Source organism: Carcharodon carcharias, chromosome 11 (assembly GCF_017639515.1).
Source record: "Carcharodon carcharias isolate sCarCar2 chromosome 11, sCarCar2.pri, whole genome shotgun sequence".
In the NCBI taxonomy this organism is placed as follows: Eukaryota; Metazoa; Chordata; class Chondrichthyes; order Lamniformes; family Lamnidae; genus Carcharodon; species Carcharodon carcharias.
The window spans coordinates 55,162,036-55,188,452 of record NC_054477.1 but is presented as its reverse complement, the minus strand read 5'-3'; the positions used below and the strand labels follow the sequence as shown (position 1 = coordinate 55,188,452).

The window sequence follows — 26,417 nt, the reverse complement described above, 5'->3', positions numbered from 1 at the left end:
GAAAGGGGTTTGCCTCATTTCTGGGTATCCAATCGGCAGCCCCTCCCTCATAATATTCCCTGCCTGTGTCCTCCCTACTCCCATGCCCTGTCCAACATGATCCCCAACCCCCCCTCACCAGTGCCACTCTGGCAGGCCCCGGTGAAATCTCGGACTTAGCTGGAAGTCTGGGTCCATTGCTGAACACCTCCTCGGTGTCCTTAATGCAGTACTAGCAGTGACCACCAGCGTGATGAGAAAAAGAGATGGAAAAGTGAGAAAAACATTTTAAAACCCTAAACTTGAATAGATAAAATCTCTAAGAGCTCACTACATGCAGGAATGTAACACAATCATTTAAATAGTTCCCTTTCTGAGACAGAGCTAATGTTTGACTTTGTGTTAATAATATCACGTTAAAAGGGTTACTAGAACTGTTATGTACGAGGCCTAAATTTCTGCAAAAAGTTTAATGGTCAGCTCATATGCAGTTCTGAAAAGTAACTGAGAGATTGAGGGCCATTTGTGCAAGCAGAATGACATCAATCACCCAATTGATTTACAACTCACAGGTCATCCCTTCATCTCCTGAATCTGCTGGCTGGTTTTCTGTGTGCATCATGAGCTCGGTGTTATTTTTCTAGCAAAATCTGGCCCAATATTTCATTACGCTCTTACCTTGAGGAGTGTTGCACAAAAAAAAGAGAATTAGTAAAGATACAGTTAATTCCACTGCCACACATAACTAAGGACCAATTGGTTAAATTAATACATTCTGCCTCAGGAACTGTAATTGTCTGTTCTGAGATTATTGGTTCCTCTGCATCCAAGTTTGTAACTGGAAGGATTTAACTTTGGTGGAAGCTTATTAGTGGACCTGAGCATGTAGTTTATGCCAGTCTCAACAGATCTCCATTTCATTGCTATTCCTGTACTACTGTACATTGGTTAAATGGGTTAATCTTTAACCATTGAGGAATTGAACATACTACTTTAAGGCTATAGGAGAAGATGAATTTTCTGCTGTTCTGATGTGAAACACTGGCCTGGCTAACAGTATAAGTTCACCTAAGTGCATATTTGCTGCTGTTAAAACTCCATCAACGTCAAACTCAAATCCTGTGCAAGCTAAGGGAAAGTTAGCATACTTAACTATTTAGCTCGTGGTGAAATCAATTGAGGTAGAAAAATTATGAGAGACAGAGAAAACCAAATACAGGGAACCAGAGATAAAGCCATTGAATATATTATTATTATTATTATATATTAGGTCATGGGATGCCAGAATATTGATCACATCAGCATATTTTCATTTATTTATGCAGATTCCTCTTTTTGTCTGTTCCTCCAATCAGTTGCAGTTTGTACTATTTTGAAATGTGGGTTTTCAGACATACATTCTGGTAGACAATTTGATCCTGTGGAAATAAAGCGAAAGGGCTCAATTTACAAATTCCCAGCAGAGTGCCTGAGGCAGCATTTGATCATTGTTAGCATTGTGATTACACTACTAGCACTTGGAGCCTGAATTTACAATTGGAAAGCAAATCTATATTTCAAGCTGTTTCATTGAGCCCCTTTTATGCAACACATCAATCTAGAAATCATTGTTAGCAATGTTAATGGATGAGTACCTCATGGGTTCATATGTCATTTATCTGTCCACTACTTACTGGAGGCATTAATTCATGAACTAATGTAAGTTAAACATTAGTCTGCTAATATTAACTTCTTCACCAGTACTTTTTACCTGAACCTTGTGCAAACTCTAAGTAAACCACACAGTTGACCATACCTTCAGGCATTTCTCCTATACCTAAGAGAAGCACTGTGACTGGTCTATGATCTGCTCTGATTCCATTTTTGTTTTAATTATTCTGAAGCATATTAAGAAAGATCAGCTTTAGTCCATGGGTGCTATTAGCATACTCATGAAAGTAAACGTTCGCACTGGGCATGAGTACAAGCATTGGGAAAAAGCGTTAATCCTGAACCATGCGTGACGGCTAAGTTTTTTAAGTATCACTTGTAGACAAAGTAGGCTGTTTAAATTTAAATCAATGTAAATTGCCAGAAACAAACAACAGCTTAAACAGGTACCAGAGTGCAGAAAGATGGGACCAAGTGTTAGAATTGGCTCATCTACCAGGTGAGAAAATCTGGTGTCATCATAAGATTGACATATAGGGAATGCAGTCTTCTTACTGTGGTCAGACAAAGCTCTGTGTAAGCTAAGTGTACTTAATGTAAAATTATTAGAGGATTTAATCTCTGTAAAAGAGGTGGGGCGAATTTTAACAACACCCTGCCCAGCAGAATTCGGGCTAGCCAGGGGAAATAAAATGCAGATTTTAACTACTGATTTACAGCTACGACCTGGTCAACTTCAGTTTGAAACTCCAGGAAATAAGGAGACCCTTTCTGAACTCAGCATTTCCATGTGTGACTTGGCTGAAATCTGGAACCTAAATAACACAATTCTCGAATGTGACTGTTTAATTAAGAACAGAACTCCTGGCGGTTTGAGGGTGAAATTCAGTAGACTAAACGAAGATGTGAATTCACATTTACAACTCCCCATGCAATGGAATTCTTAATCCCATTTGGTGATCCCTGGGGGAAGTGAGGCCCTTTCCCCAAATAAAGGGGTAAAAATCAGACGGCAAGTTCTCTGTAAACCAATTTCCTCTATTCGCAGTGAAATCTTAAAGTGAGCAGAAAGAACATGTTTCTGAGTTTGCTACAGTGAATGAACAGAGGTATTGTTCTCCCATGCTGCTCCCACTCAACTCTTAGCAACGAGTTATAGAACAATACAAATGACTTAGATGAGGTGACTTGTCACTCCTGTTAGTTGGCAATTGATGCTTTGCATAAGGGTCAAATCCGAGGCAACAGAAGAAAATAATATTCTCAAAGAAAAGGGGGGAGTGGTTAGAGTGATTCAGTAAAAACTTTTGAACTCAACACTGCATTTAATAAAAAAGAATTATACTGTATTCACTGTTGAAACCTTCTGCTATTACCCCAGGGCTGTCTTTCTCATTTGTTTGTGCTGAAGACGCCACAGCTGCATGTTCTCACCTTGCTGCAGCCTGAGCCTAAACCAATCTGTGACCAACACAGTAGAGTCATTGTCAGATATAACACTATACCTGACCCCAAGAACATCTTGGAAGCTGGGTGGGCTATCAATTAAAGGTAGGCCTTCTCACTTAGAATTAAAATAACATGCCATAAAAATCTTCTTCAGTTCTGTGAGCATAAGTTATTGAATGAATATAGAGTAATAATTCTGCTAACCTTATCTTCCTGGATCACAAACTCAGGAACAGGTGGCTGAAGCATATTATGCAATCCCATGAATTATAGGTGTACTACATATTGAGCTGAATTTTAACTTGCAAGAGCATATGAGTTTGGGAGCAGATGGGGACAGTGTGTTGGGAAGTCAACTCCAACCCACCAGCTTCTGCATTTAACTGCTGCATGTTAGGCGGTGGGTGAGCAACCCCTCAGGAGAGGTGGATTGTTAATTTCAATAAGTTAATCACTCAATTACACCTTTTGAAATTTAACTATGGGTCCATGGGTTTCTCAGGCTTCTTGGAACTCGTCAGTGAAAGCAAGGTCAGAAGACAATGGTAATTTAGAGGTTAACACATGACTAGGAAAAATGTCAATGAAATCTCATGGCTGCTTTCTAGCCTGATTATTTGAAAAGCTTTATTTACAGTACTTGTGCTGAGAGGTAACTTTTTGCCAATTTAAAGGTTACCTTCACAGCTTTGAAGGGTGGTGCATCTGAACTTGACTTTGGAACTATGATCCATCAGATCAATGTGGGAGCTGTTTTTGCAGCTTTACTTTGGACCTCAAATGAGAACCAAGGTGATGAGCAGCAGCCAAAGGAGCAGCAAGATCACCAACACCAGCAGGGGCAGGAACAGCAATAGTCTTCTCTTCATAGACCAGCCATTCCACAAACCTACTTCCAACCTGTCTATTTCCAACATTAGTTTAGGCAGAAAAGTGGACCAATCCAACCTTAGCCACGTTGTCATCCTACATTTTAAATTTATCTGTAGTTCTAGATCTCTTTCATTCTCAGATTAACAGGGCTTGACTGGATCCTGGTTTATGCAAACTGATCAACATCCTAACCTGTAATCCCCCTCTTCCCCCTTCCGACCAAGCCCTACCCCCAACTCCAGTCAAGTCAAACCAATTGCCGGCCCCCCAGTCCCCCCCACCACTTTGGTTGGTTTCCCCCTCCAATTACCCCATTCCCCCAGGCCAAAACCCTCACTGTGGCAAAGACATATCTGCTGCTGTGGAGTTTAGTAACTGGCTCCCCATCTGACTGGAGTCCCATAAGGGCCAAATGTTCTTCTTTGAGTTGAGAATTGGGCATCGGGCCATTTTCAGAAATCACTAACCTGCCTCAAAAGTAGCCATGCCCACCCACCATATTTTCACCTTGTAGAGTTGTGGTAGGCTGGAGTCAGAAAGTGCTACCCCCGAAGCAGGGTGGAGGTGGAAGCGGAGGTGAGCAGATGCTGAGGCAGCCAAGTTAGAAGGCCCACCTCCATTGCTGGGATATCCTCCCAGGTCTGTAGATGAATGTGAGGGCCCCTAATTCTCATGTCTCCCCCCCCACACCCCCTTCACCCACCCCTCACGCCTGGACTCCCTCACCCCCATGCTCCTGGCATCTGTGATACTGGGGACCTCCAGAGGAGGCCAAGATGGATCATCTTCTCGGCACTTCTGGCTGAAGATTGAAGATGTGCTGGGCTCCCCCATCATTGAGGATGGGAATATTTGCAGAGCCTCCTCCTCCAGTGAGTTGTTTAATTGTCCAACACCATTCACAGCTGGACATGGCAGGACTGCAGAGCTTAGATCTGATCTGTTGGTTGTGGGATCACTTAGCTCTGTCTATCACTTGCTGCTTATGCTGTTTGGCACGCAAGTAGTCCTGTGTTCTAGCTTCACTAGGTTGACACCTCATTTTTAGGTGTGCCTGGTGCTGCTCCTGGCATGCCCTCCTGCACTCTTCATTGAATCAGTGTTGATCCCCTGGTTTGATGGTAATGGTAGAGCGGGGGATATGCTGGGCCTGAGGTTATAGATTGTGGTTAAGTACAATTCTGCTGCTGCTGATGGCCCACAGTGCCTCATGGTTGCCCAGTCTTGAGTTGATAGATCTGTTCGGAATCTATCCCATTTAGCACGGTAGTAGTGCCACACAACATGATGGAAGGCAGGACTTCGTCTCCCTAAGGACTGAGCAGTGGTCACTCCTACTGATACTGTCATGGACAGGTGCATCTGCCGCAGGCAGGCTGGTGAGGATGAGGTCAAGTAAGTTTATCCCTCTTGTTGGTTACCTCACCACCTGCTGCAGACCCGTCTAGCAGCTATGTCCTTTAGGACTTGGCCAGGCCAGTCAGTTGTGGTGCTACTGAGCCACTGTTGATGATGGATATTGAAGCCCCCCACCCAGTGTACATTCAGTCTTTACTACCCTCAGTGCTTCCTCCAAGTGATGCTCAACATGGAGTAGCAATGATTCATCAGCTGAGGGAGGGCAGTATGTGGTAATTAGCAGGAGGTTTCCTTGCCCATGTTTGACCTGATGACATGAGACTTCATGGGATCTGGAGTCGATGTTGAGGACTCCCAGGGCAACTCCCTCCCCATTGGATACCGTTGTGCCATCACCTCTGCTGGGTTAGTCCTGCCAGTGGGACAGGACATACTCAGAGATGGTGATGGTGGTGTCTGGAACATTATCTGTAAGGGATGATTCCATGAAGATGTCTATGTCAGGCTGTTGCTTGACAAGTCTGTGAGACAGCTCTCCCAATTTTGTAACTAGCCCCTAGATGTTAGTACAGAGGACTTTGCAGGGTCAACGGGGCTGAGATTGCCTTTGTCGTTTCTGGAGCCTAGATCAAAGCCAGGTGGTCCATCGGTTTCATTCCTTTTTTGAGACTTTTTAGCAGTTTGATACAACTGAGTGACTTGCTAGGCCAGTTCAGAGGACATTTAAGAGTCAACCACATTGCTGTGGGTCTGGAGTCACATGTAGGCCAAACTGGATAAGGATGACAGATTTTCTTCCCTAAAGGACACAAGTGAACCAGATGGGTATTTACAAAAATCGACGATGCTTTCATGGCCATCATTAGGCTTTTAATTCAAAATTTTTATTAAATTAAATTTCCACCATCTGCCGTAGCGGGATTTAAACCCAGATCCCCAGAGCAGTATTCTGAGTCTCTGAAGTACTAGTAAAGCAACAATACCATTATGCCATCACCTCCTCCCCAGTGAGTGCTCACTCTTCTGCTTTTGACTGCAATGCCATGCATTAATTAGCTCTACTTTGATTCACTTGGAGCTCTGCCAAGTGACCGCACCCTCATCCAGCCAGTCCCTCAGCTCCATCCAGGTCTTTATCTCCAGCCAAGAGGACACCTCCTCCATTGAAGAGCTGGAAATAAGCAGCCTGGAAAACTCATCACAGCGCTTACCCACACCCTCCACCAGTGCAGCGCACGTTGGTGGGACCTAGATCTTGAGCAGTCTCGGCTCACAATCTGGTGGTCACTGTATGGACACGTGTCCACAGCAGGAGGAAGTAGGCTTAGCCGAGCTCTGCGGCACTCAGAGGACTGCTGGGGTTCGGGTATCTGTGAGGCCTGAGTCAGATAACGAACCTCTAGGTTTAGCCTTCCAACTCATCCTGGAGAGTCAGCAGAAGGCACAGGAATATCACACAGAGCTGGTGGAAGTCCTCAACAGAGAGGCTCATGAGTCAGAGGAGTGCATCCACCTGCTCTCTGATGAAGTGGTGCCCACATGTGCGTGTATGGAGGTCTCATGGGGAGAATGGCAGATGCCATGGAGACCTTGGTCCAGCAGAACGCAGAGACATGCATGGACCTGCACTCCATCGTGGGAGCCATGGGTGAGTTTCTGCAGTGGCAAGGCTAGAGTGAAATTTGGCACCTCGACACCACCACCCCCCACCGCCCCCGGGTGCTCCTTCCCCCCAAGGAGTCAGTTCAGAGCCCCCAGGCAACCAAAGGGAGAAACAATCACAGCTGGATGCCCCTGGGTATTGACTCAGGAATCTCAGAGGCTGTCTGCTCCCTCCGAGTCCACTTTTGCCTGTGAGCCCCTCAACCTCATCCTCTGTCACTGCAGAAGGAGCAGCTCACCAATGAGAAGTGTGTGTGTGGCAGGGCCTTTTAGAGACTCGTGCAAACATTCTCCCACGCATGCAGAGCCTTCATCCATCACACTCATCTCAATGTCCTGAGCATTTTCAATGCTGTCTGCTGGGATTTGCTTTCAGTTGTCCATCTGAGCTGACCTGCATCTCTGCCAACCTCCTGTGCATTCCCATGCAGCACATGATCACGCCCACCACAACTTTTGTTTCATTTTTGATTTAGACAGCATGGTGATGATTCAGTTTTTCATTCACTCTCCTGTTCTTTCCCCTCCCCCAGACACCCATTTCCTTTCACCGATCACTGTTGACACCTCTGGCATCACCTTTCACCTCCACCCTGTGACCAACCAGCCAGAACCCTTTTCCTTTGGGGATGTCCAGGTGAACGTGCACGTTCACTTCCTTCCTGAAAATCCCACCCCCATCCACATTCACCTCCCCAACCTCCTCCTTCTCACCCCCAGGTTCCGTGTCTGCCTCCGAGTCCTGACTAACCAACTTCACTGTCCCTTCTACCGTAACAGTTGAACCCTCACCCTCCCAGCCCTCCGCCTCATTCTGCCCTCAGTCATTCTCAACATTCCCTTGTACCACGCCCCCCCCCCCCCAGTTTGCTCCCCAGGAGGCAGTCATGAACTTATCAGAGCCCTCCCTTGCACGTTCACCTGGATATCCCACCCTTCAGACCCCTTCCCTCCTTGGAACCCCATCCCCTCTTGGAATTTCTTTCTCACTCTGGACGCCCCCGCCCTTAGCCCTCCTGCACCCCCCAGACTTGCCCCCCTGCTCAGTGCTTCACCTATCCTGACTCCTTCCGACACCCTTACTTCTTCCTCCAGCCTTACTCCCTCCCCTTTCCGCATTCATTCCTCCCCCTGTACTCCCTCCCCTCTCTGCACTCCTTCCTCAACCCCAAACTCCCTCCCCTCTCCACTCTCCTCCCTCTCCTCCGCACTTCTCCCCACTCTCCACATTCCTTCCTCCACCCGAACTCCGTCCCCTTTCTGCAGTCCTTCCTCCCCTCCAGACTCCTCCCTCCCTCCCCTCCCTCCTCCCTCCTCCCAGACTCCCTCCCCTCTCCACACTCCTTCCCCACTTTGAATTCCTCCCCTTACACCTTAAACCCCTCTTACACCTGTTCTCCAGTTGCTGTCTTATCACACGTTGCCCCCTCCTCCCTCATACTCACTGACCCCCTGACACCTTCGTTCCCCCCTCCCAACTTCACTCCCCCCAACACCTTTTCCTCTTCCAAACATAGCTGGCCCTTCCTCTCCACGGCCTCTACCATCAGCAGTTGTGAGCAGTCCCTGAGCGATGACTTTCCAACTTCCGTGAGCTACTTTGCAGAGGAGCTACATCCATGAGAGTCCGTCCAGCATGCCATGGACGTTCCTCCAGTGTGCTGTTGGTGTAGGGCTCCAGCATCTTCTGCTTCTATCATGTCCGCGATGTGAGCAAGGCCCTTGTGGTAAGTTTAGTCTTCTGCACGTCACACTTGTCCAGACGTGTTCTGCACCAGCATGCTTTCCCACCGACGTAGGCGGATGGTCCAGTGTGAGGGGGATAATTCCAGCCAGCTGACCTTATAATGATCTTCATATGTATTACAATGAGCTTCCCGACATCCAACAGCAAGAAACGTGGCCTGCCATTGACGGGTAGAGCAGACGTCATGAAACCGATTTTTGGCCTTCTTGCCATATTATCCACTCACACTGCCAAATTTGCCCAGTATCAGCGGGCACAGAGCATTCCACCCATTGTCTCAGAAGGCTGACATCAGTTGGCAGACAGTTGAATCCTTCTGGAACAAGATTTATTGCAACTGGACTTGCTTTACTAGTGACTGTCAATGTCACCACCACCCTCAATTCTTCTGCCTCAGGTTCCTGCCAGGGATTTGCTGGGGAGATTAACAGGATTTCACAGTCAGTAACCTATAAATCCATTACACAGGTGACTGATGGCATATTTGTCAATTTTGTTAACTTTGCCACAGGTGATACCAGTCGGAATAAGCGGCTGCTTGGGTTTTCAACTTTAGCTGGCTTCCCACAGCTGCAGGGCATAATCGACTGTACACATGTGGCAATTAAATAGTCACTGACAAGCACTTTGCATTTACTTCCTGGCTGACCATGTTCTACCAGTCCCCCTCCACTCACAATGCATAGGAACTTATGATCCAGCCCATTATAACGCACTATCATTATTCTAAGTTATGAAAAGTATTGATCAGTATCTGAAAAGAATCTGCACCATAATATATCACAGGTGTCAGCTTTGGCCCAGTTGAGAGCACTCTTGCCTTTGAGTCAGAAAGTTGTTGGTTCAAGTAAAACTCCAGGACTTGAGCACAAAATTCCAGGTTCACACTCTGAGGGAGTGCTGCACTGCCAGAGGTGATGGCCTGGATTTTCCACCCCGGTTTGCGGTGGGCGTCATGGCGGGTGGGAGTGGAAAATATCATGAGAAGGCCAAAAATCGGTTTTATGTTGTTGTGAAACCAGCTTGCAGTCATCCACTCCAACTATCAATGGCAAGCCAAGTTTCCCACCGCAGTACCTGGGGAATGACACTTTAATACATTTTTATCTCATTATAATCCCCGCTCGCTGGAATCAAACACCCCCACACCGTGCGATTAGAATGATATGTTTCACAATGGTACGTGCACCTGGCGATCTGCACGTCGCTCATCACTTTGAGGTTTGTTCGCCTGCCTTGCATCGCGCAGTGCTTGCAGAAATCAGTGTCAGGCTTCACAGGCAGCACCATATCACTTTCAAAGGGTTGCCACAGGCAGGTCTCTACCTTCCAGACCACTGGGTAAGGTGGGGGTGGCTTTTAATGGACTGCAGAGCTAGGGCTTCACTGGGGAAGGGGGGCAGCTGGCCTCAGGCAGGAGAAGGGGCTGCAGGGCTAAAATTGTACTGGGGGTTACCAGTGGGGAAAGTTACATTCAGACAAATGACTGGCTGGAGTGTGTAGGGTTATATGTTGAACAGTGTAAGTGGCCCTAAGATGGGGATGTGTCAGGTCCAAACGGGCCACAGGCACATCCACTTCAAAATGTTCCGGGACTAATAGACAGGCACCCGAAGCACGATGGGATCAAGGAGTACAGTGGGTGGATGAAGAGGTCTGTGAGGCCAAAGGCTGTTCTGCTGAAGTTGAATTTGTGAATATTTGTTGGGACAGAGGGCAGAGGGGAATGAGAACTCCTTGAAAATTTCAACGCAACTTTGACATGGGAGTAATTGCCATTTGGCGTGAGAAGAACAGTAACCCAGTCTTCAAGATTGACATTCTTCACAGTGATGAGCACAAAAGGATAACATACCAAAAAAAGACAAGATACAAATACAGATAACAGGCAAGAGTTAGTATTTAGTACATTTCTGTTGCTATGCAAGACATGGTTGGCCATGCAACCAGCTTTGTCATGTCCATTTGAATAGCCTATTACATCATTACATGTAATTTATGTAATTGCGCGTTCACCGCTGCTAATCTGGTGATTTTACATCTCTGTGCCGTAATGCATTGATATAAGTTAATGTTAGGCCCCTCAAAGTTTTATTTTTGGTAGGATATAAGTCAGTGATTATAAATCAACATTTATCTTCCTGCGGATCTAACGCTTGATTGAATTTCATCTGCACTCTGGAGGTGAGATATTGCAGCTGTTATCAGTCTTAGCTATGGTCTGTTGGAAACTGAGTTAAAACATCCAAAACTCGTTTTGCTTGCACTTAATCACTATTCAAGGGGAAAAGATTTGTATTTCCATTCGTCTGAACTGTTTACAAACTACCAGAGGTGAAGGGAACTGTGCTTGCCACACCCTCTTTTGCAGACTAATTATTTCCAATAGATGGTTGACAAATTTTGGAACATTATCTAAATTTGGATTTGATTGACATCCAATTCCAGCTCCATTCGCAGCTCCTCAGATAATGAACTCAGCATGCAGCAAGACCCGGACAACATTGAGATTTGGGCTTACTTTGGCAAGTAACATTCGTGCCTCACAGTGTCGGGTAATGACTGCCTCCAACAAGAGAAAACCTAACCAGCCCCCTTTGACATTTAACAGCCCACCAGCTGTTTCCCATGCATGCATTATTAATGAGGGGGGAAGTGAACAAAACGGCACAAAAACCCACCATTGCAGCTGGCAGGAAAAAGGATGCTTTTCACACCCACTCCCACATGTAGTGCAATGCGGGGAAAATCCCACCCAATGGGCAGAATTTTGCCCTTTGTGGGCGGGCTTGGTGGAGACAGGTGGGGAAGGTCAGGAAGCCGACTGCTGCCTGCACTCAGGGCCGGACTGTGATTGCACACTGGCGGACCAGTTAGGGCCTGAAATGGGGGCAGCACGCTCAGCACTGCCTGTGCAGGCGGGGGAGGAGGGCGAGCGGGGAGGAGGGTGAGCAGGGAGGAGTGCAAGTGCGGTGAGTGGGGAGGAGGGTGAGCGGTGAGGAGGGCGAGTGGAAAATAGGGTGAGCGGGGAGACCGGGGAGGAGGGCGAGCTGGGAGGAGGGCGAGCAGGGAGGAGGGCGAGCAGGGAGGAGGGCGAGCGGGGCGAGTGTGGAGGAGGGTGAGCAGGGAAAAGGGTGAGCGGGGTGAGCAGGCAGGAGGGCGAGCGGGATGAGCAGGGAGGAGGGCGAGCGGGGAGGAGGGCGAGCGGGGAGGAGGGCGAGCGGGGAGGAGGGCGAGCGGGGAGAGGGCTAGTGGGAAATAGGGTGAGCGGGGAGAGCGGGGAGGAGGGCGAGCTGGGAGGAGGTCGAGCTGGGAGGAGGGCGAGCAGGAAGGAGGGCGAGCGGGGCGAGTGTGGAGGAAGGTGAGCAGGGAAGAGGGTGAGCAGGGTGAGCAGGGAGGAGGGCGAGCAGGGTGAGCAGGGAGGAGGGCAAGTGGGGCGGAGGGCGAGCGGGCCAGCGGAGCGGAGGGCGAGCGGGTGAGCGGGGAGGAGGGCGAGCGGGGTTAGCAGGGAGGAGGGCGAGCAGGGAGGTGGGTGGGCAGGGAGGAGGGCGAGTGGGGAGGGGGTGAGCAGGGAGGAAGGCGAGTGGGATGAGCATGGAGGAGGGCGAGCGGGGCGAGCAGGGAGGAGGGCGAGCGGGGAGGAGGGCGAGCGGTGTGAGCAGGGAAGAGGGCGAGTGGGGTGAGCAGGGAGGAGGGCGAGCGGTGCGAGCTGGGTGAGCAGGGAGGAGGGCGAGCGGGGAGGAGGGCGAGCGGGGTGAGCAGGGAGGAGGGCGAGTGGGGTGAGCAGGGAGGAGGGCGAGCGGGGTGAGCAGGGAGGAGGGCGAGCGGGGTGAGCAGGGAGGAGGGCGAGCGGGGTGAGCAGGTCGGAGGACGAGCGGGGTGAGCAGGGAGGAGGGCGAGCGGGGTGAGCAGGGAGGAGGGCGAGTGGGGTGAGCAGGGAGGAGGGCGAGCGGGGAGGAGGGCGAGCGAGGTAAGCAGGGAGGAGGGCGAGTAGGGCGGAAGTCAAGCGGGCCAGCGGGGCGGAGGGCAAGCGGGCCAGCGGGGCAGAGGGCGAGCGGGTGAACGGGGAGGAGGGCGAGCGGGGTGAGCAGGGAGGAGGGCGAGCAGGGAGGAGGGCGAGCAGTGCGAGCGGGGTGAGCAGGGAGGAGGGCGAGCGGTGCGAGCGGGGTGAGCAGGGAGGAGGGCGAGCGGGGAGGAGGGCGAGCGGGGTGAGCAGGAAGGAGGGCGAGTGGGGAGGAGGGCGAGCGGAAGCAGGGCGAGTGGGGAGGAGGGCGAGTGGGGAGGAGGGTGAGCTGGGAGGAGGGCGAGCGAGGTGAGCGGGGAGGAGGGTGAACAGGGTGAGTGAGGAGGAGGGCGAACTAGGAAGAGGGCAAGCTGGGTGGAGGGCGATCGGGGTGAGCGGGGATCTTCACGAGTAAGCGCTTGAAAGTCCCCTGAGGCACAGAGCTGCCTCAGGGAAATGAAGAATCTTAAATATTAGAAATAAAAGATATTAAAAATGTTATAAAACTCTGTCACATGAGTAGGGACATGGTATAAATGAAATTTTAAAAGTTTTATTTTATTTTTATTTGATGTTCGAAGCCTCATCCTGTCCGTGGATGAGGTTTCCAAAAAAACGCAAAGGCTGCTTGGCCTTATCGCCTGCCCATCAACCGTAAGGTTGGACGGGCAGCCAAAAATGAAAGTTAATTGATACGTTAGTGATTACACTTCACTGGCTGTGAAGTGCTCTGAGATGTTGTGAAAAGCACTACATAAATTTCAATCTTGATTTCTTTTTACCAACGTTTAGAGAGAACTTACAAAGCCCTTTTCAGAAAATGTAATCACTTTACAATAAAAATGAAAGCTCAGTAGGTCTTTTAATTGTTGGTGGACGCACGCGGGATTTGGCAGCATGCTCGCCGACCGAGCTATCGTGGGACTGCGCATTGACGTCGGGACGTTCGTCCAACATCATCACATGTCATTTCACGCTCGAGTGGGTTGGACGCCCACCCACCGAGGTGAAATTTCTGCCCAATGTCCTTTGGGTGAGATGTTAAACTGGGGCTCTGTCTGCTCGCTCAAGTGGACATAAAGATTCTGTAGCACTGTTTCAAAGAAGAGCAATAGTTATCCTCAACCAACACCACAAAAACAGATTATCTGGCCAATAATGGGACAAGCCATTTAAGATTGAGATGAGGAGGAATTTCTTCACTCAAAGGATGGTGAATCTTTGGAATTCTCTACCCCAGGGGGCTGTGGAAGCTCAATCATTGAGCATGTTCAAGACAGAGATGAATAGATTCCTGGATACTAGTAACTAGTCAAAGAATGTGGGGATAGTGGGAAAAATGGTTTAGAGGTAGATGATCTGTTTGAATGGTGGAGCAGGCCCAATGGGCCAAATGGCCTACTCCTGCGCCTATGTTTCTAACATTGGGCCATTGTTTGTAAGAGCTTGCTATGTGTAAATTGGAGGCCAGATTTCCTCCATTGCAACAATGATTACACTTCACTAGCTGTGAAGTGCTCTGAGATGTTGTGAAAAGCACTACATAAATTTCAATCTTGATTTCTTTTTACCAATGTTTAGAGAGAACTTACGAAGCCCTTTTCAGAAAATGTAATCACTTTACAATAAAAATGAAAGTTCAGTATTTTTTGTGTTGCTACTGTGAAATCTCCAAAAAAATTAGCCACCTGTAACATATAATGTATATAAGTACAAGGGGTTTCTGCTCTTGTTTTTGATTGCTTTGCTTTGTCATTTCACTATGCAAGTTATATTTAGGATACTATAAGTAAACTAAGGGTGGAATTTGACGCCGGCAGGATTTTACGGTCCTGCAGAAGTCAATGGACTTTCGAACGGCTCACTGCATTTTATGGCCCAGCCCCTGCCGTGATGGGGCCATAAAATTCTGCCCTTGATTTATTATGTACTTTCCATCAGTGTAGGAACAATAGTGCAAATAATGTTTTGCCTGCTCAGAATAGGTACCAGTCAGAAACTGATGTTGTACATTGCATTTTACAGGCAGCAGGCCCAAATCATACTATTGACTGCATCTTGCATTGAGCTAACTAGAAATGCATGCTGTTGATGCATAACAAAAACAGAATTACCTGGAAAAACTCAGCAGGTCTGGCAGCATCGGCGGAGAAGAAAAGAGTTGACGTTTCGAGTCCTCATGACCCTTCGACAGTTCTGTCGAAGGGTCATGAGGACTCGAAACGTCAACTCTTTTCTTCTCCGCCGATGCTGCCAGACCTGCTGAGTTTTTCCAGGTAATTCTGTTTTTGTTTTGGATTTCCAGCATCCGCAGTTTTTTTGTTTTTATGCTGTTGATGCATGTCTTATACACCGGGACAGAACTCTGCTCCCCAGGCAGTGAACTTTTAACATTATGACAGGTTAGGCAGGGATTCCTGCTTCCTCTGAACATTAGAAAATTGAAAAATAAGCTTTTGGCGATTAAAAGAGATCCAGTCTGGAGGTACACTGAGAATGAGAAGCACAACCATGCTGAGACTGCGGATGAGAAGTGGGTTCACACCTTTGCTTTAATGTGTTCAGGAATCAAACCGGGACTTAGCTACTGGCTTCTGCTGCCTTTCTATGAAACTGCTTCATAATGCTAAAAGAGTGGCAGTAAATCTGCAGCCTAGATGCAATAGCCTTGTAACTGATGGTAATTTAGGCTGAGTGGAATTTAAGAAACTAAATAATGTCACCTTGGGCTTTTGGAAAACAGTTTCTTAACCATTTCAAAACGGCTTTATAATCACTCTTAATTTGTTGTCTCTATATTTCTTTTCTCATCCTCATTAGAAAGGTTGTTATTTATGATAGTTAGACAAATTTGGCAAACTCTCAAGAATGCCTGCTGTTGAGACAGTTATGACTTTACGATTATCCTTGGATGTTACAGGAAACAGTTACTGTGCTTCAGTCTAAATATAAAGTAAAAGGTACAAATAACCTTCAATAATAGCAAATGATAAGTGCATTATAGAATTAAAAATAACACTGAATAAAGCAGGAAAATGTAAATTGATGGAAATCTCCCCAGAATAAACTGAGGGAAATAGAAAAGTGTCACAGTGACATGGCTTCAGTGAAAATAAACAGCATACTAGCTAACTAGAGTGTTTTAATGTACCTTCCAGGTGTGTAACTTTGTTTTTTGTAATACTTAAACTGCTATTATGTTTGAATTTATTGTTTTTCTTTTATGGTTCAGAAATAAGTGTAACATCAGTTATGTTTTGAAACCCCAGTGAAGTATGGCTATCATCCCAGGTTGCACTGGATAAAACTGCAGAGACATCAGGGGAGGCAATTAGAAACATTTTTGCTCATCTGATGATTCATTGAGTTTACACAATGATTATTTAGGTACATGGGATGGAGCAAGAACAGGAACAGGACTGTAGCTCTCCAAGAACGAAGCTAGTCCATTGCACAATGATTAGCTGACCCATATGGGTTAGAAAAGTCCCAAGTTTGAGCCACAATCTCAGCCAAGGGAGTTGGTGTTTTTGGGGAGAGTTACAATTGGTCTCACTTTCTATGGAAGGGAAATTCAGCCCAAGATTCTTGCATCTGATTGATATCAAGTGACTCTTTGTGTAAGTGAAAATGTGCGGACTCTGAGTGAGGACCAGATTGGGTTCGGGACAGTAAGGGGCACACAAGGAGACAGGAGACTATGCCTAAGTGAGACATAGACGGAATGTGGAGTTGGGAATTTGGTTCATATGGGAATTCAGTGTAGAGGGCGAAAGAGGTGCTCCATCTGTTACCTTTTTTAATCAGTCTCCAGTAGCTGAAGCAAGAGAAGGGGCTGATTGATGAGTAAGTCTACTTAGCTTTCTAGTCTCCAGTTTGTAATAAATAGTCAAAAAGTGAGCTTAAGATATGGCAGGGCAGCTCAGCCATGTAAAATGCCCATCGTGTGACATATGGGGAACTGTGGACACTTCATGTGGCCTAGACGAGCAAATGTGCAAAAGGTGTCACCAGCTACAGAAACTTGAGCAAAAGATTCTGGAACTCAAGTGGCTGCTGGAGATACTGTGGTGCATCTGCGACATTGAGGACCACATGCGCAGCATGTTTGGGAGGTGGACACACCACAGCTTAGGAGTACGCAGGCTGAGAGGGAATGAATGACCACAGAAAGTCTAGGAGGACCAGGCAGGTAGTGCAGGAGTCCTCTGAATCTATCTTGGTCACGAATCGGTTTTCCACTTTGATCAATGGTTCGACAGGGGAGTGCAGCAATAGCCAAGGTCAGGCACTGTGGATGGCTCAGCTGCATGGGTGAGAAGGAAGAAGATTGGAAGAGGGATACTGGTGGGGGATTCGATAGGGGAACAGACAGGTGTTTCTGTGGCTGTAGACATGGCTCCAGGATGATATATTGCCTCCGTGGTGCCAGGGTCAAGGATATCACAGAGTGGCTGCAAAACATTCTTAAGGGAGAGGGTGAACAATCAGAGGCTGTGGTTCACATTGGTACCAACAACAGGGTAGAAAGAGGGATGAAGTCCTGAAAGCAGATTTTAGGGAGCTAGGTAAGACATTAAAAAGGAGGACCTCAGAGGTAATAATCTCTGGAATACTACAGGTGCCGCACACTAGTGAGCATAGAAATAGGAGGTTAGAGCTGATGAATGCATGGCTGGAGATGGTGTAGGACTGAGGGATTCAGATTCCTGGGGCACTGGGACTGGTTCTGGGGTAGGTGGGACCAGTACAAGCCAGGTGATTTGCACCTAAATGGACCGGGGACCAATATCCTTGCTGGGACGTTTGCTTGGTGGTGTTGGAGTGGGTTTAAACTTATTTGGCAATGGGGTTGGAACCTGAGGGTAGATTCAATTAGGGCAAATTTAAAAATAGAAATGGAAGGCAGAAAAATCAGTGAGTGAGTCTGGAAGAAAGAGGAAACAAAGGATAGAAATTGAAAGAGAGAGTTTGGCAGTGCTCAAGGGTAAATACTTCAATGCAAGAAGTATAGCAAATAAAGCATGGCTGTATGATATCATAGCTATTACAGAAACATGGCTTAAAAAAGGACACGAATGGCAGCTCAACATTCCTGATAACAGAGCTTTCAGATGAGATAGAGAGAGGGATGAAAAGGGAGGAGGGATTGGCAATTTTGGTTAGAGAAGCAATTACAGCTGTGAGGAGGGATGATATGTTTGATGGATCATCAAATGAAACCATATGGGTTGAGATTATGAACAAAAAAAGAGGCAGTCACACTACTGGGAGTATACTATAGACCCCCAAACAGTCAGAGGGAGATAGAAGAGCAAATATGTAGGAAAATCTCTGAGAAGTGCAAAAACAGTAGGACAGTAATAGAAGAGGATTTTAAAACCATAAGATCATAAAACATAGGAGCAGAAATTAGGCCATTCGGCCCATCGAGTCTGCTCCACCATTCAATCATGGCTGATAAGTTTTTCAATCCCATTCTCCCGCCTTCGCCCCATAACCTTTGATCCCCTTACCAATCAAGGACCTATCTATCTCGGTCTTAAATACACTCAATGACCTGGCCTCCACAGCCTTCTGTGGCAATGAATTCCATAGATTCACCACTCTCTGGCTAAAGAAGTTTCCCCTCATCTCTGTTCTAAAAGGTCTTCCCTTTACTCTGAGGCTGTGCCCTCGGGTCCTAGTCTCTCCTACTAATGGAAACATCTTCCCAACGTCCACTCTATCCAGGCCTTTCAGTATTCTGTAAGTTTCAATCAAATCCCCCCTCATTCTTCTAAACTCCATCGAGTATAGACCCAGAGTCCTCAAACGTTCCTCATATGTTAAACCTTTCATTCCTGGGGTCGTCTCGTGAACCTCCTCTGGACCATCTCCAGGACCAGCACATTCTTCCTGAGGTACGGGGCCCAAAATTGCTCACAATATTCTAAATTCATTGCAATATTTAAACCAGATGGATTTTGATAAACGTGTATATAAAGCCTCAGCAGCACATCCCTGCTTTTATATTTTAGTCCTCTCGAAATAAATGCCAACATTGCATTTGCCTTCTTAACTACTGACTCAACCTGCAAGTTAACCTTAAGAGAATCCTGAACTAAGACTCCCAAGTCCCTTTGCACTCCAGATTTCTGAATTCTTTCCCCATTTAGAAAATAGTCTATGCTTCTATTCTTCCTACCAAAATGCATGACCTCACATTTCCCCACGTTGTATTCCATCTACCGCTTCTTTGCCCATTCTCCTAACCTGTCCAAATCCTTCTGCAGCCTCCCCGCCTCAATAGTACCTGTCCCTCCACCTATCTTTGTATCATCTGCAAACTTAGCCAGAATGCCCTCAGTTCCTTCATCTAGATCATTAATTATTAACTGGAATAGTATTAGTGTGAAAGGAATTGAAGGAACAGAATTCTTAAGGCGCATTCAGGAGAATATTTTTGGCCAGTATGTAGCAAGTCCAACAGGAGAGTGCACGGTTCAGAACATGGTTTTAGGATACGAAGCTGGGCAGCTGGAAGGAGTGGCAGTGGGAGAACATTTTGGTGATTGTGATCATAATTCAGTTAGTTTTAATACAATTATGGAAAAGCACAAAGATGAAACAGGAGTTAAAGTTCTAAACTGGGGAAAGGTCAATTCTACTATTCCGAGGATTGAGCAAAAGTGGACTGGAAACAGCTACTTGAAGGTAAATCAGTGTCAGAGCAGTGGGAGTATTCAAAAGGGAGTTTCAAGCATCTGTCTTCACAAAAGAGGGGGACAATGCAGACATTATAGTTAGGGAGGAGTGTCAAATGGGTGTGATAAACATTGGGAGAGAAGAAGTATTAAGAACATAAGAACTAGGAGCAGGAGTAGGCAATTCAACCCCTCGAGCCTGCCCCGCCATTCAGTACAATCAAGGCTGATCTCATTTTGGCCTCAACTCCAATTTCCCGCCCTCTCCCCATAACCTTTCAAACCATTACTAACCAAAAATCTGTCTGTCTTTTAAATTTATTCAGCGTCCCAGCATCCACTGCACTCTGAGGTAGTGAATTCCACAGATTCACAACCCTTTGAGAGAAGTAATTCCTCCTCATCTCTGAATTAAATCTACCACCCCTTAGCCTAAAACTATGGCCTCTCATTCTAGAATGCCCCACAAGGGGAAACATCCGTTCCACGTCTACTTTGTCTATTCCCTTTAGCATCTTATATACCTCAGTTAGATCTCCTCTCAACCTTCTAAACTCAATCTCTTCTCATAAGACAAGCCCCGCATCTCTGGAATCAATCTAGTGAATCTCCTCTGAACTACCACCAATGCAACTACATCCTTCCTCAAGTAAGGGGACCAAAACTGTGCGTAGTACTTCATGTGTGGTCTCACCAATGCCTTGTACAGTTGCAACACACTTCTCTATTTTTATACTCTATTCCTTCAGCAATAACTGCCAAAATTCCATTTGCCTTCCTTATTACCTGCTGTACCTGCTTATTGGCTTTCAGCGATTCATGCATGAGGACACCCAGATCTCTCTGCACTGAAGCATTCTGAAGTTTCTCTCCATTTAACTAATAAGTCGCCGTTTTATTCTTCTAACCAAAATTGATAACCTCACACTTATCCACGTTAAACTCCATCTGCCAAATTTTGGTCCATTCACCTAACTTGTCCATATCCATTTGTAAATTTCTTATTTCTTCATTGCAGCTTACCTTCCCACCTATTTTGGTGTCATCTGCAAATTTAGCCATAGTACCTTCTATCCCTGAATCCAAGTTAATTAATTACAGGGATTAGCATCCTTGAAAGTGGATAAATCACCAGGGCCAGATGAAATGTACCCCAGGGTGTTAAAAGAAACCAGGCAGGAAATTGCGGCGGTCTGACCATCATTTTCCAATCCTTACTGTATACAGGTGAGGGCCAGGAGGATTGAAGGTCTATTAATGTTGTACCTTTGTTTAAGAAGGGAGCGAAGGATAGATTGAATAATTACAGGCCAGTCAGTCTGACCTTGGTAGTGGGCATATTATTGGAATCAATTCTGAGGGACAGGATAAACTGTCACGTAGAAAGGCATGGATTAATCAAAAACAGTCAGCATGGATTGTTTAAGGGAAGGCCGTGCTGGCTAATTTGATTGAATTTTTTGAGGAAGCAGCAAGAACAATTTATGAGGGTAATGCAATTGATGTCATCTACATGGATTTTAGCAAGGTTTTTGATGATGTCCCCATGGCAGACTGGTTAAAAATATAAAATCCCATAGGATCCAGGGGAATGTAGCAAGCTGGATACAAAATTGGCTCAATGTCAGGAAACAAAGGGTGATAGTTGATTGATGTTTCTATGACTGGAAGACTGTTTCCAATGGGGATCCACAGGGTTCAGTACTAGGTCCCCTGCTTTATGTGCTATATATTAATGACTTGGACCTAAATGTAGGGGGAATGATCAAAAGGTTTGCAGACAACACAAGAGTTGGCCGTGTGGTAGATTGTGTGGAGGATTGCTATGGACGGAAGAAAGATATCAATGGACTGGTCAGGTGGAGCAGGAAAGTTGCAAATGGAATTGAACCCTGAGAAGTGCGAGGTGATGCATTTGGACAGGCCAAACAAGGCGTAGGCCGGGATTTTCCCTCCGGGCCTAAGTCCCATTGTTAGGCACAGCCTAGCGGGGAAACCGGCCGAATCGCGTGATGCTGGGCTGATTAATTAGGCAGCTGGGGCTTCCTGGGGAATTGACAGCAAGGAAGCCACACCCCGCCATCATATCCGGGTGCCATATTTAATAGGCAGCCAGACAGCTACTCCATTCATTGTGCATTGGAATTTGGAGCTGGGCATGGCAGGCAGGATTCAACCAGCACTGGCCCCAAGGTTCAGCGATGCCTCGCTGGACACACTTCTTCAAGCAGTGGAGGACAGGAGGGGCATCCTTTTTCTGAGGGATGGGAGGAGGAGGCTACCTGTCTCACCATACCTGCTTGGGAGGTGGTCGCCAGGGTGGTGAGTGGCAATTCAACTCACAGGAGGATTGATCTGCAGTACAGGAAAAGGATGAATTACCTCATCTGAGCTGCCAGGACAAATGAACACTCTAGTCCCCATACTCACCTCAATGAATGGGAAATGAGACTTGGGACTCAATGGCAAGGCCACCATCTGTGCTGCCCATGCTTAAAAACCCTTCACAAGGTGCTGAGGCACTGCCTCATTGCCCCACTGCCGTCCACATGGACTGCAGATAGGGAGGTAACTGCGGGTCGTTGACCCAGCCACACTGAATCACTGAATGCACAAATTTTGAGGGAAGGGTGTGCTGGTTAACATAGAGGGCAACTGCAGATGCTGCTACTGCTGCCATGTCTCTGTTGTCCTTCTCCTTCTAGCTGCTGGAGCTCACAGGTCTGGAGGGTGCTGCTGAAGTACCCTTGGGGACCAGCAGCAGTACCACTTTGATATGGCACACAGCTGCTAGTGGGTTGGTACTGGAGATTGCAGCATGTGAACGTCACCTGCAACACAAGTGCTCATAAACCATCTTCTATCTTTATGCAGGAGAGGACAGCACACAACAGGGGCGAGAGAAAGAAGACAGGAGGGACCGTGTCTGATCCCCACCCCCCTGGCACAGTATGAAGAGTGGGCTGCCAAGCTGGGAGGGAGGACCATAACCATCCGTGTGGCGATGCTGTGGCCGGCCTCCCCAACTCACCCAGTAAGGAAGCTTAATCTCTGCACATAGAAACCTGAGGGTGATGCTCAGTGCCACATAGGAAGCAGCCCATCCAGTCACTCATTCTTTCCTCTTTCCACTGTTGCCAGCAGGAGGTCAAGGCCAGATCCTAATCCTGAGTCCAGCCCCAGACCACAGAGGACCAAGGAGGATGACAATGACGATGAATTCTCACTTGTAGAGCCATCACAGTGGTCACATGCATCCTCTGCCAGCTCAGAGACACACACCTTGGTGGGTCATAGATCTAATTTAGCCTCGGGCTCGCTCTCCAGTTGTCACCGTACGGACACATGTCTGCAGCAGGAGGAGGTAGGGATGGCCAAGTTCACCTGCACTTGAAGGCCTACTGGGGAAGAGGCCTATGCCAAGTCCAAGTCTGATGATGAGCTTCTGGGAGTGGTCCTGGATAAGGTGCTGGAGACGCAGTGAGAGGCAGGGGAACATCAGTCAGAGGAGTCAGAGGCCCTAAACATAGTGGCACGTGAGTCAGAGGAGCCTGTCCGCCTGCTCTCTGATGTAATGGCACCGACATATGTGTGCATGGAGAACCTGGTCCAGCAGAATGCACAGTTTCTGCTGGAGATGCACACAGACCTGCACTCCGTCATTGTAGCTGTGGGTAAACCTTTGCAGTGGCCACATGAAAGGGGGATGGGGCACTTTGATCTCCCTCCCAGTGTCCCTTCTCCTCAAGAAGTCAGAAAGGCTTCTCGGGCACCCAAAGGGAGGAGGAGCATCAGGAGAACATCCCTGGGCCCTCCACTCAGGACTTTCCAAGGGTGCCCCAGCATTTCGAGTCCCCACTGCCTGTGACCCCATTAGCTCAAGCCTCTGGGACCACTGAGTGTGTACCTGCCCCAGAGCAGGCAACCCAAAGAAAGCTGGGGCCTTCCTGGCCTTCAGCCTCCAGAGGACAGTCCATCAAAGACAACAGGGCATAGTGGTCAGCAGGCTGCCTCCACTCCTGCTGAGGATTTCAGGGAAGTACCTGGACACAATGGTAAGGCACTGTAAAATTAAGAAGTTCTGAGCTCACTCTGGAAAATAGTTGTTGCACACTTGTAAATATATGTATAATTGCAATTTACAAAAGGCTGTTGGATTTTTATTGCTTCTGTGCGCATCCCCACCCCACACGCAATTCAAGCAACCAATCCTGGCTGCGTGTATGTCCCCCTGAATCACGCTTGTACATGGAGGCATCGATATTTGCCAGGGCCCTTGTGAACCATGTGCAAGAAGCCTCCCATGCATGCTGTTCCCTGGCCCTCCACTACCTAGTCTATAGAAACACCTTTCCCTTGTCAGGACTGTATATTAGGGTTCCCCTTCAGTTGTCCAGTTGAACTGAGCTGAAGTTTCCTTGACCCGATGACCCTCCTCCCAACCAGCATCTCTTGAGCTGGACATCAAGGGAGTAGACAGTGCCTCAGCAACAGGATGTTGCACATTTTGATTCAAACAGTCTCTAACATTTTCTACCCTCCGCCTGTAACCCCAAACCTCTCCCCAACTTTCCATTGACACCCCCCCACCCCTCGGTGTAACCTTTACCCCACCAACTTGAACCCCCTCCCCCACTAACCCTGCAGCCCATCACTGCCACCACTCACATGCCCTCCCTTTCCAACGAGCCCAACCCAGTCATGACCCCCATGCCCATTCTTATCCTGCCCACCCCTTGGATTCATATCCACCTCCAACAACCCAAATTGGCCCTTCACTCGCCACCAATGGGCATCACCCTCCCACCCTATTGCATCCCACTGCCCTCTTTAACTGTTACTTTTCCCTCCTCGCACCAGTACCCTCGGTTTGTCCCCCAGGATTCCGCAATTAACACAACCAACCCCTCCATCTGAACCCTCCCACCCCTCACTGTCCTGTGCCACACCCACCCCTCTATTATGATATAGCAGGTGGTATTTACCAAGCTGACCAAATCCAAAAGGGAAACTTGATCACGCTGCCACAACGATTTTGCAATTTGTATTTATTACGAGAAGGTTTGTGCACTAAAGTCAGATGTAATGAGTCCACTACTACCTTTAGAGATTCTAAAGATTAAATTAAAACATGTATTAACAAAAGAAAAGCAAACTTAAACACACAAGACTACAGTTACATAGTTACATTTAATTTTATAACAGTTCTAATGAGATTTCTATTTAACTAGACTTCCGACTGCAGATCCCCTTCTAGGCAACAGTCCAAAAAGAGTCTTAATCTATAAAACATCCGGCAATATTACCATAGGCACCCACTGTTGCTGGAAGGGAGGAATTTCACAGCTTCTTTCTGTCTCTCATTTGACAATGGAACTCCAAAGGCTTTTAACAAAAACTTGGTTACTAAAACAGCAAACTTCTCCCAGGTGGCTGGAGGCTTTTCATACAAGTCTGTTTCACACAGTTCACCTTTCAAGATTTCACATGGCCACACCCCACACAGCTTTCCATTTTACTTTAAATACTTTTCCTCCCTTTTGTTCTGTCAGTCCCATTGTTTCAACCTTCTTTGGAAGTTAATTTTCCCAGAATATAAAAATCTTTCATGCTGTCATTATGGCCAGCGCTTATGGGAAAAATAAACTTAATAACTTTGCCTATTCATCCTGCCAACATCTTGTCATGTCGCTTTGAAAACTAAACAACATCTCAACACATCTAAAAATGTAAATTCTATTTCAAATGCCTGCTTTACACCTAAACCCTTTTGATGATTCAAACCTTTCAGTCTGACTGTGTGCAGTTTAATTAAATTAGACACACACACACACACACACACACATGCATAAACACACATAAACATACACACACGCATAAACACTCACAAACATACACACACTTACACATAAGCACACACAAACAGACATACCCACAGTCCATATAAGCCTGCTTTAAAGTATCCCACGGTAATATTAGGAAAAAGGTGAAGTTTCCTTTACACCACCCACAGTCCCCTGCTGTCACCCGCCTCACAACCTACTACTCTCCCACGGCCCTTGCACCACTCTCAAGTCTTTTCCCACCCCCAACCAACCCCCGCCAACAAAGCTGTATGCTTACATCCCCTACCACCACCACCAATGGCATATCCACCCACCCATCTTATGTCTGCCCTCTCCTCCCCTTCCTGCGCTCCATCAACTACATCCCGTACCTCCAACCCCAGTCACCATGCACCTTCCACCTGCTCCAGCCTGCCATCCTGGAAAGTCTCGTCATGTGCGCGCCACATTGGTTGTGTTTTGGACTGGCATGAACTACCGCTGGTGTGGTGGATGATTTGACAGTGAAGGGGGACAATTCCAGTTGGGTTGTAATTTGAATCCTGCTAATGATATGGTAAACAGCTTCCCGACGTCCCTTGGCGGGATTGGCGATCCGCCATTCACCAGCCATAAGGGTCGAGATTACAAGTTCCCGCCGTCAGTTCCCACCGTCGAGAAAATGATTTTCTCACTCATGCCATATTCTCTGTCCCCACCCGCCATGAACCCCGACGTTGGCAGGAGGGGTCAATTCTCCCCAAAGGATTACACAATAAATGGGAGGATACTGAGAGGTATAGAAGAATGGTGGGACCTTGGAGTGAATGTCCACAAATCCCTGAAGGTAGCCAGACAGGTTGATAAGGTGGTTAAGAAGGCATATGCAATCCTTTCATTTATTAGCTGAGGCATAGAAGATAAGAGCAGGGAGGTTATGCTGGAACTATATAAAGGGAAGCTGTTACCATATCATTAGCAGGATTCAAATTACTACCCAATTAGAATTGTGCCCCCTCACTATCCAATCATCCAATCATCCACCCCGCCAGCGGGAGTTCATGCCAGTCCAAACAATGACAGACCAACGTGGCGTGCACATGTCTAGACTTGTGGGATGGCAGGCTGGAGCATATGGAAGGTGCATTGCGACCAGGGCTGGAGGTGCGGAGCAGGGGGGCATG

General features: G+C 47.3%; 1 protein-coding gene across 9 annotated transcripts in view; it reads left to right on the top strand.

Annotated features, from left to right (window-relative positions):
* Positions 1 to 26,417, top strand: part of sgcg (sarcoglycan, gamma) — a 1,081,295-nt gene that overhangs the window by 346,475 nt on the left and 708,403 nt on the right. For 3 of the 9 annotated variants that reach the window (XM_041199458.1, XM_041199453.1, XM_041199455.1), the window contains one exon: positions 3,011 to 3,180. The exons of 5 other annotated variants lie outside the window; for them this stretch is intronic. Coding sequence is in view for 1 of the 4 variants with exons in the window: in XM_041199451.1 (XP_041055385.1) it covers positions 22,413 to 22,442 (30 nt within the window). In the remaining 3 variants the exon portion in view is untranslated. Of the gene's footprint in view, positions 1 to 3,010; positions 3,181 to 22,355; positions 22,443 to 26,417 lie in introns of those variants that run through there. One more of the 9 variants, XM_041199451.1, reaches the window with a different exon arrangement.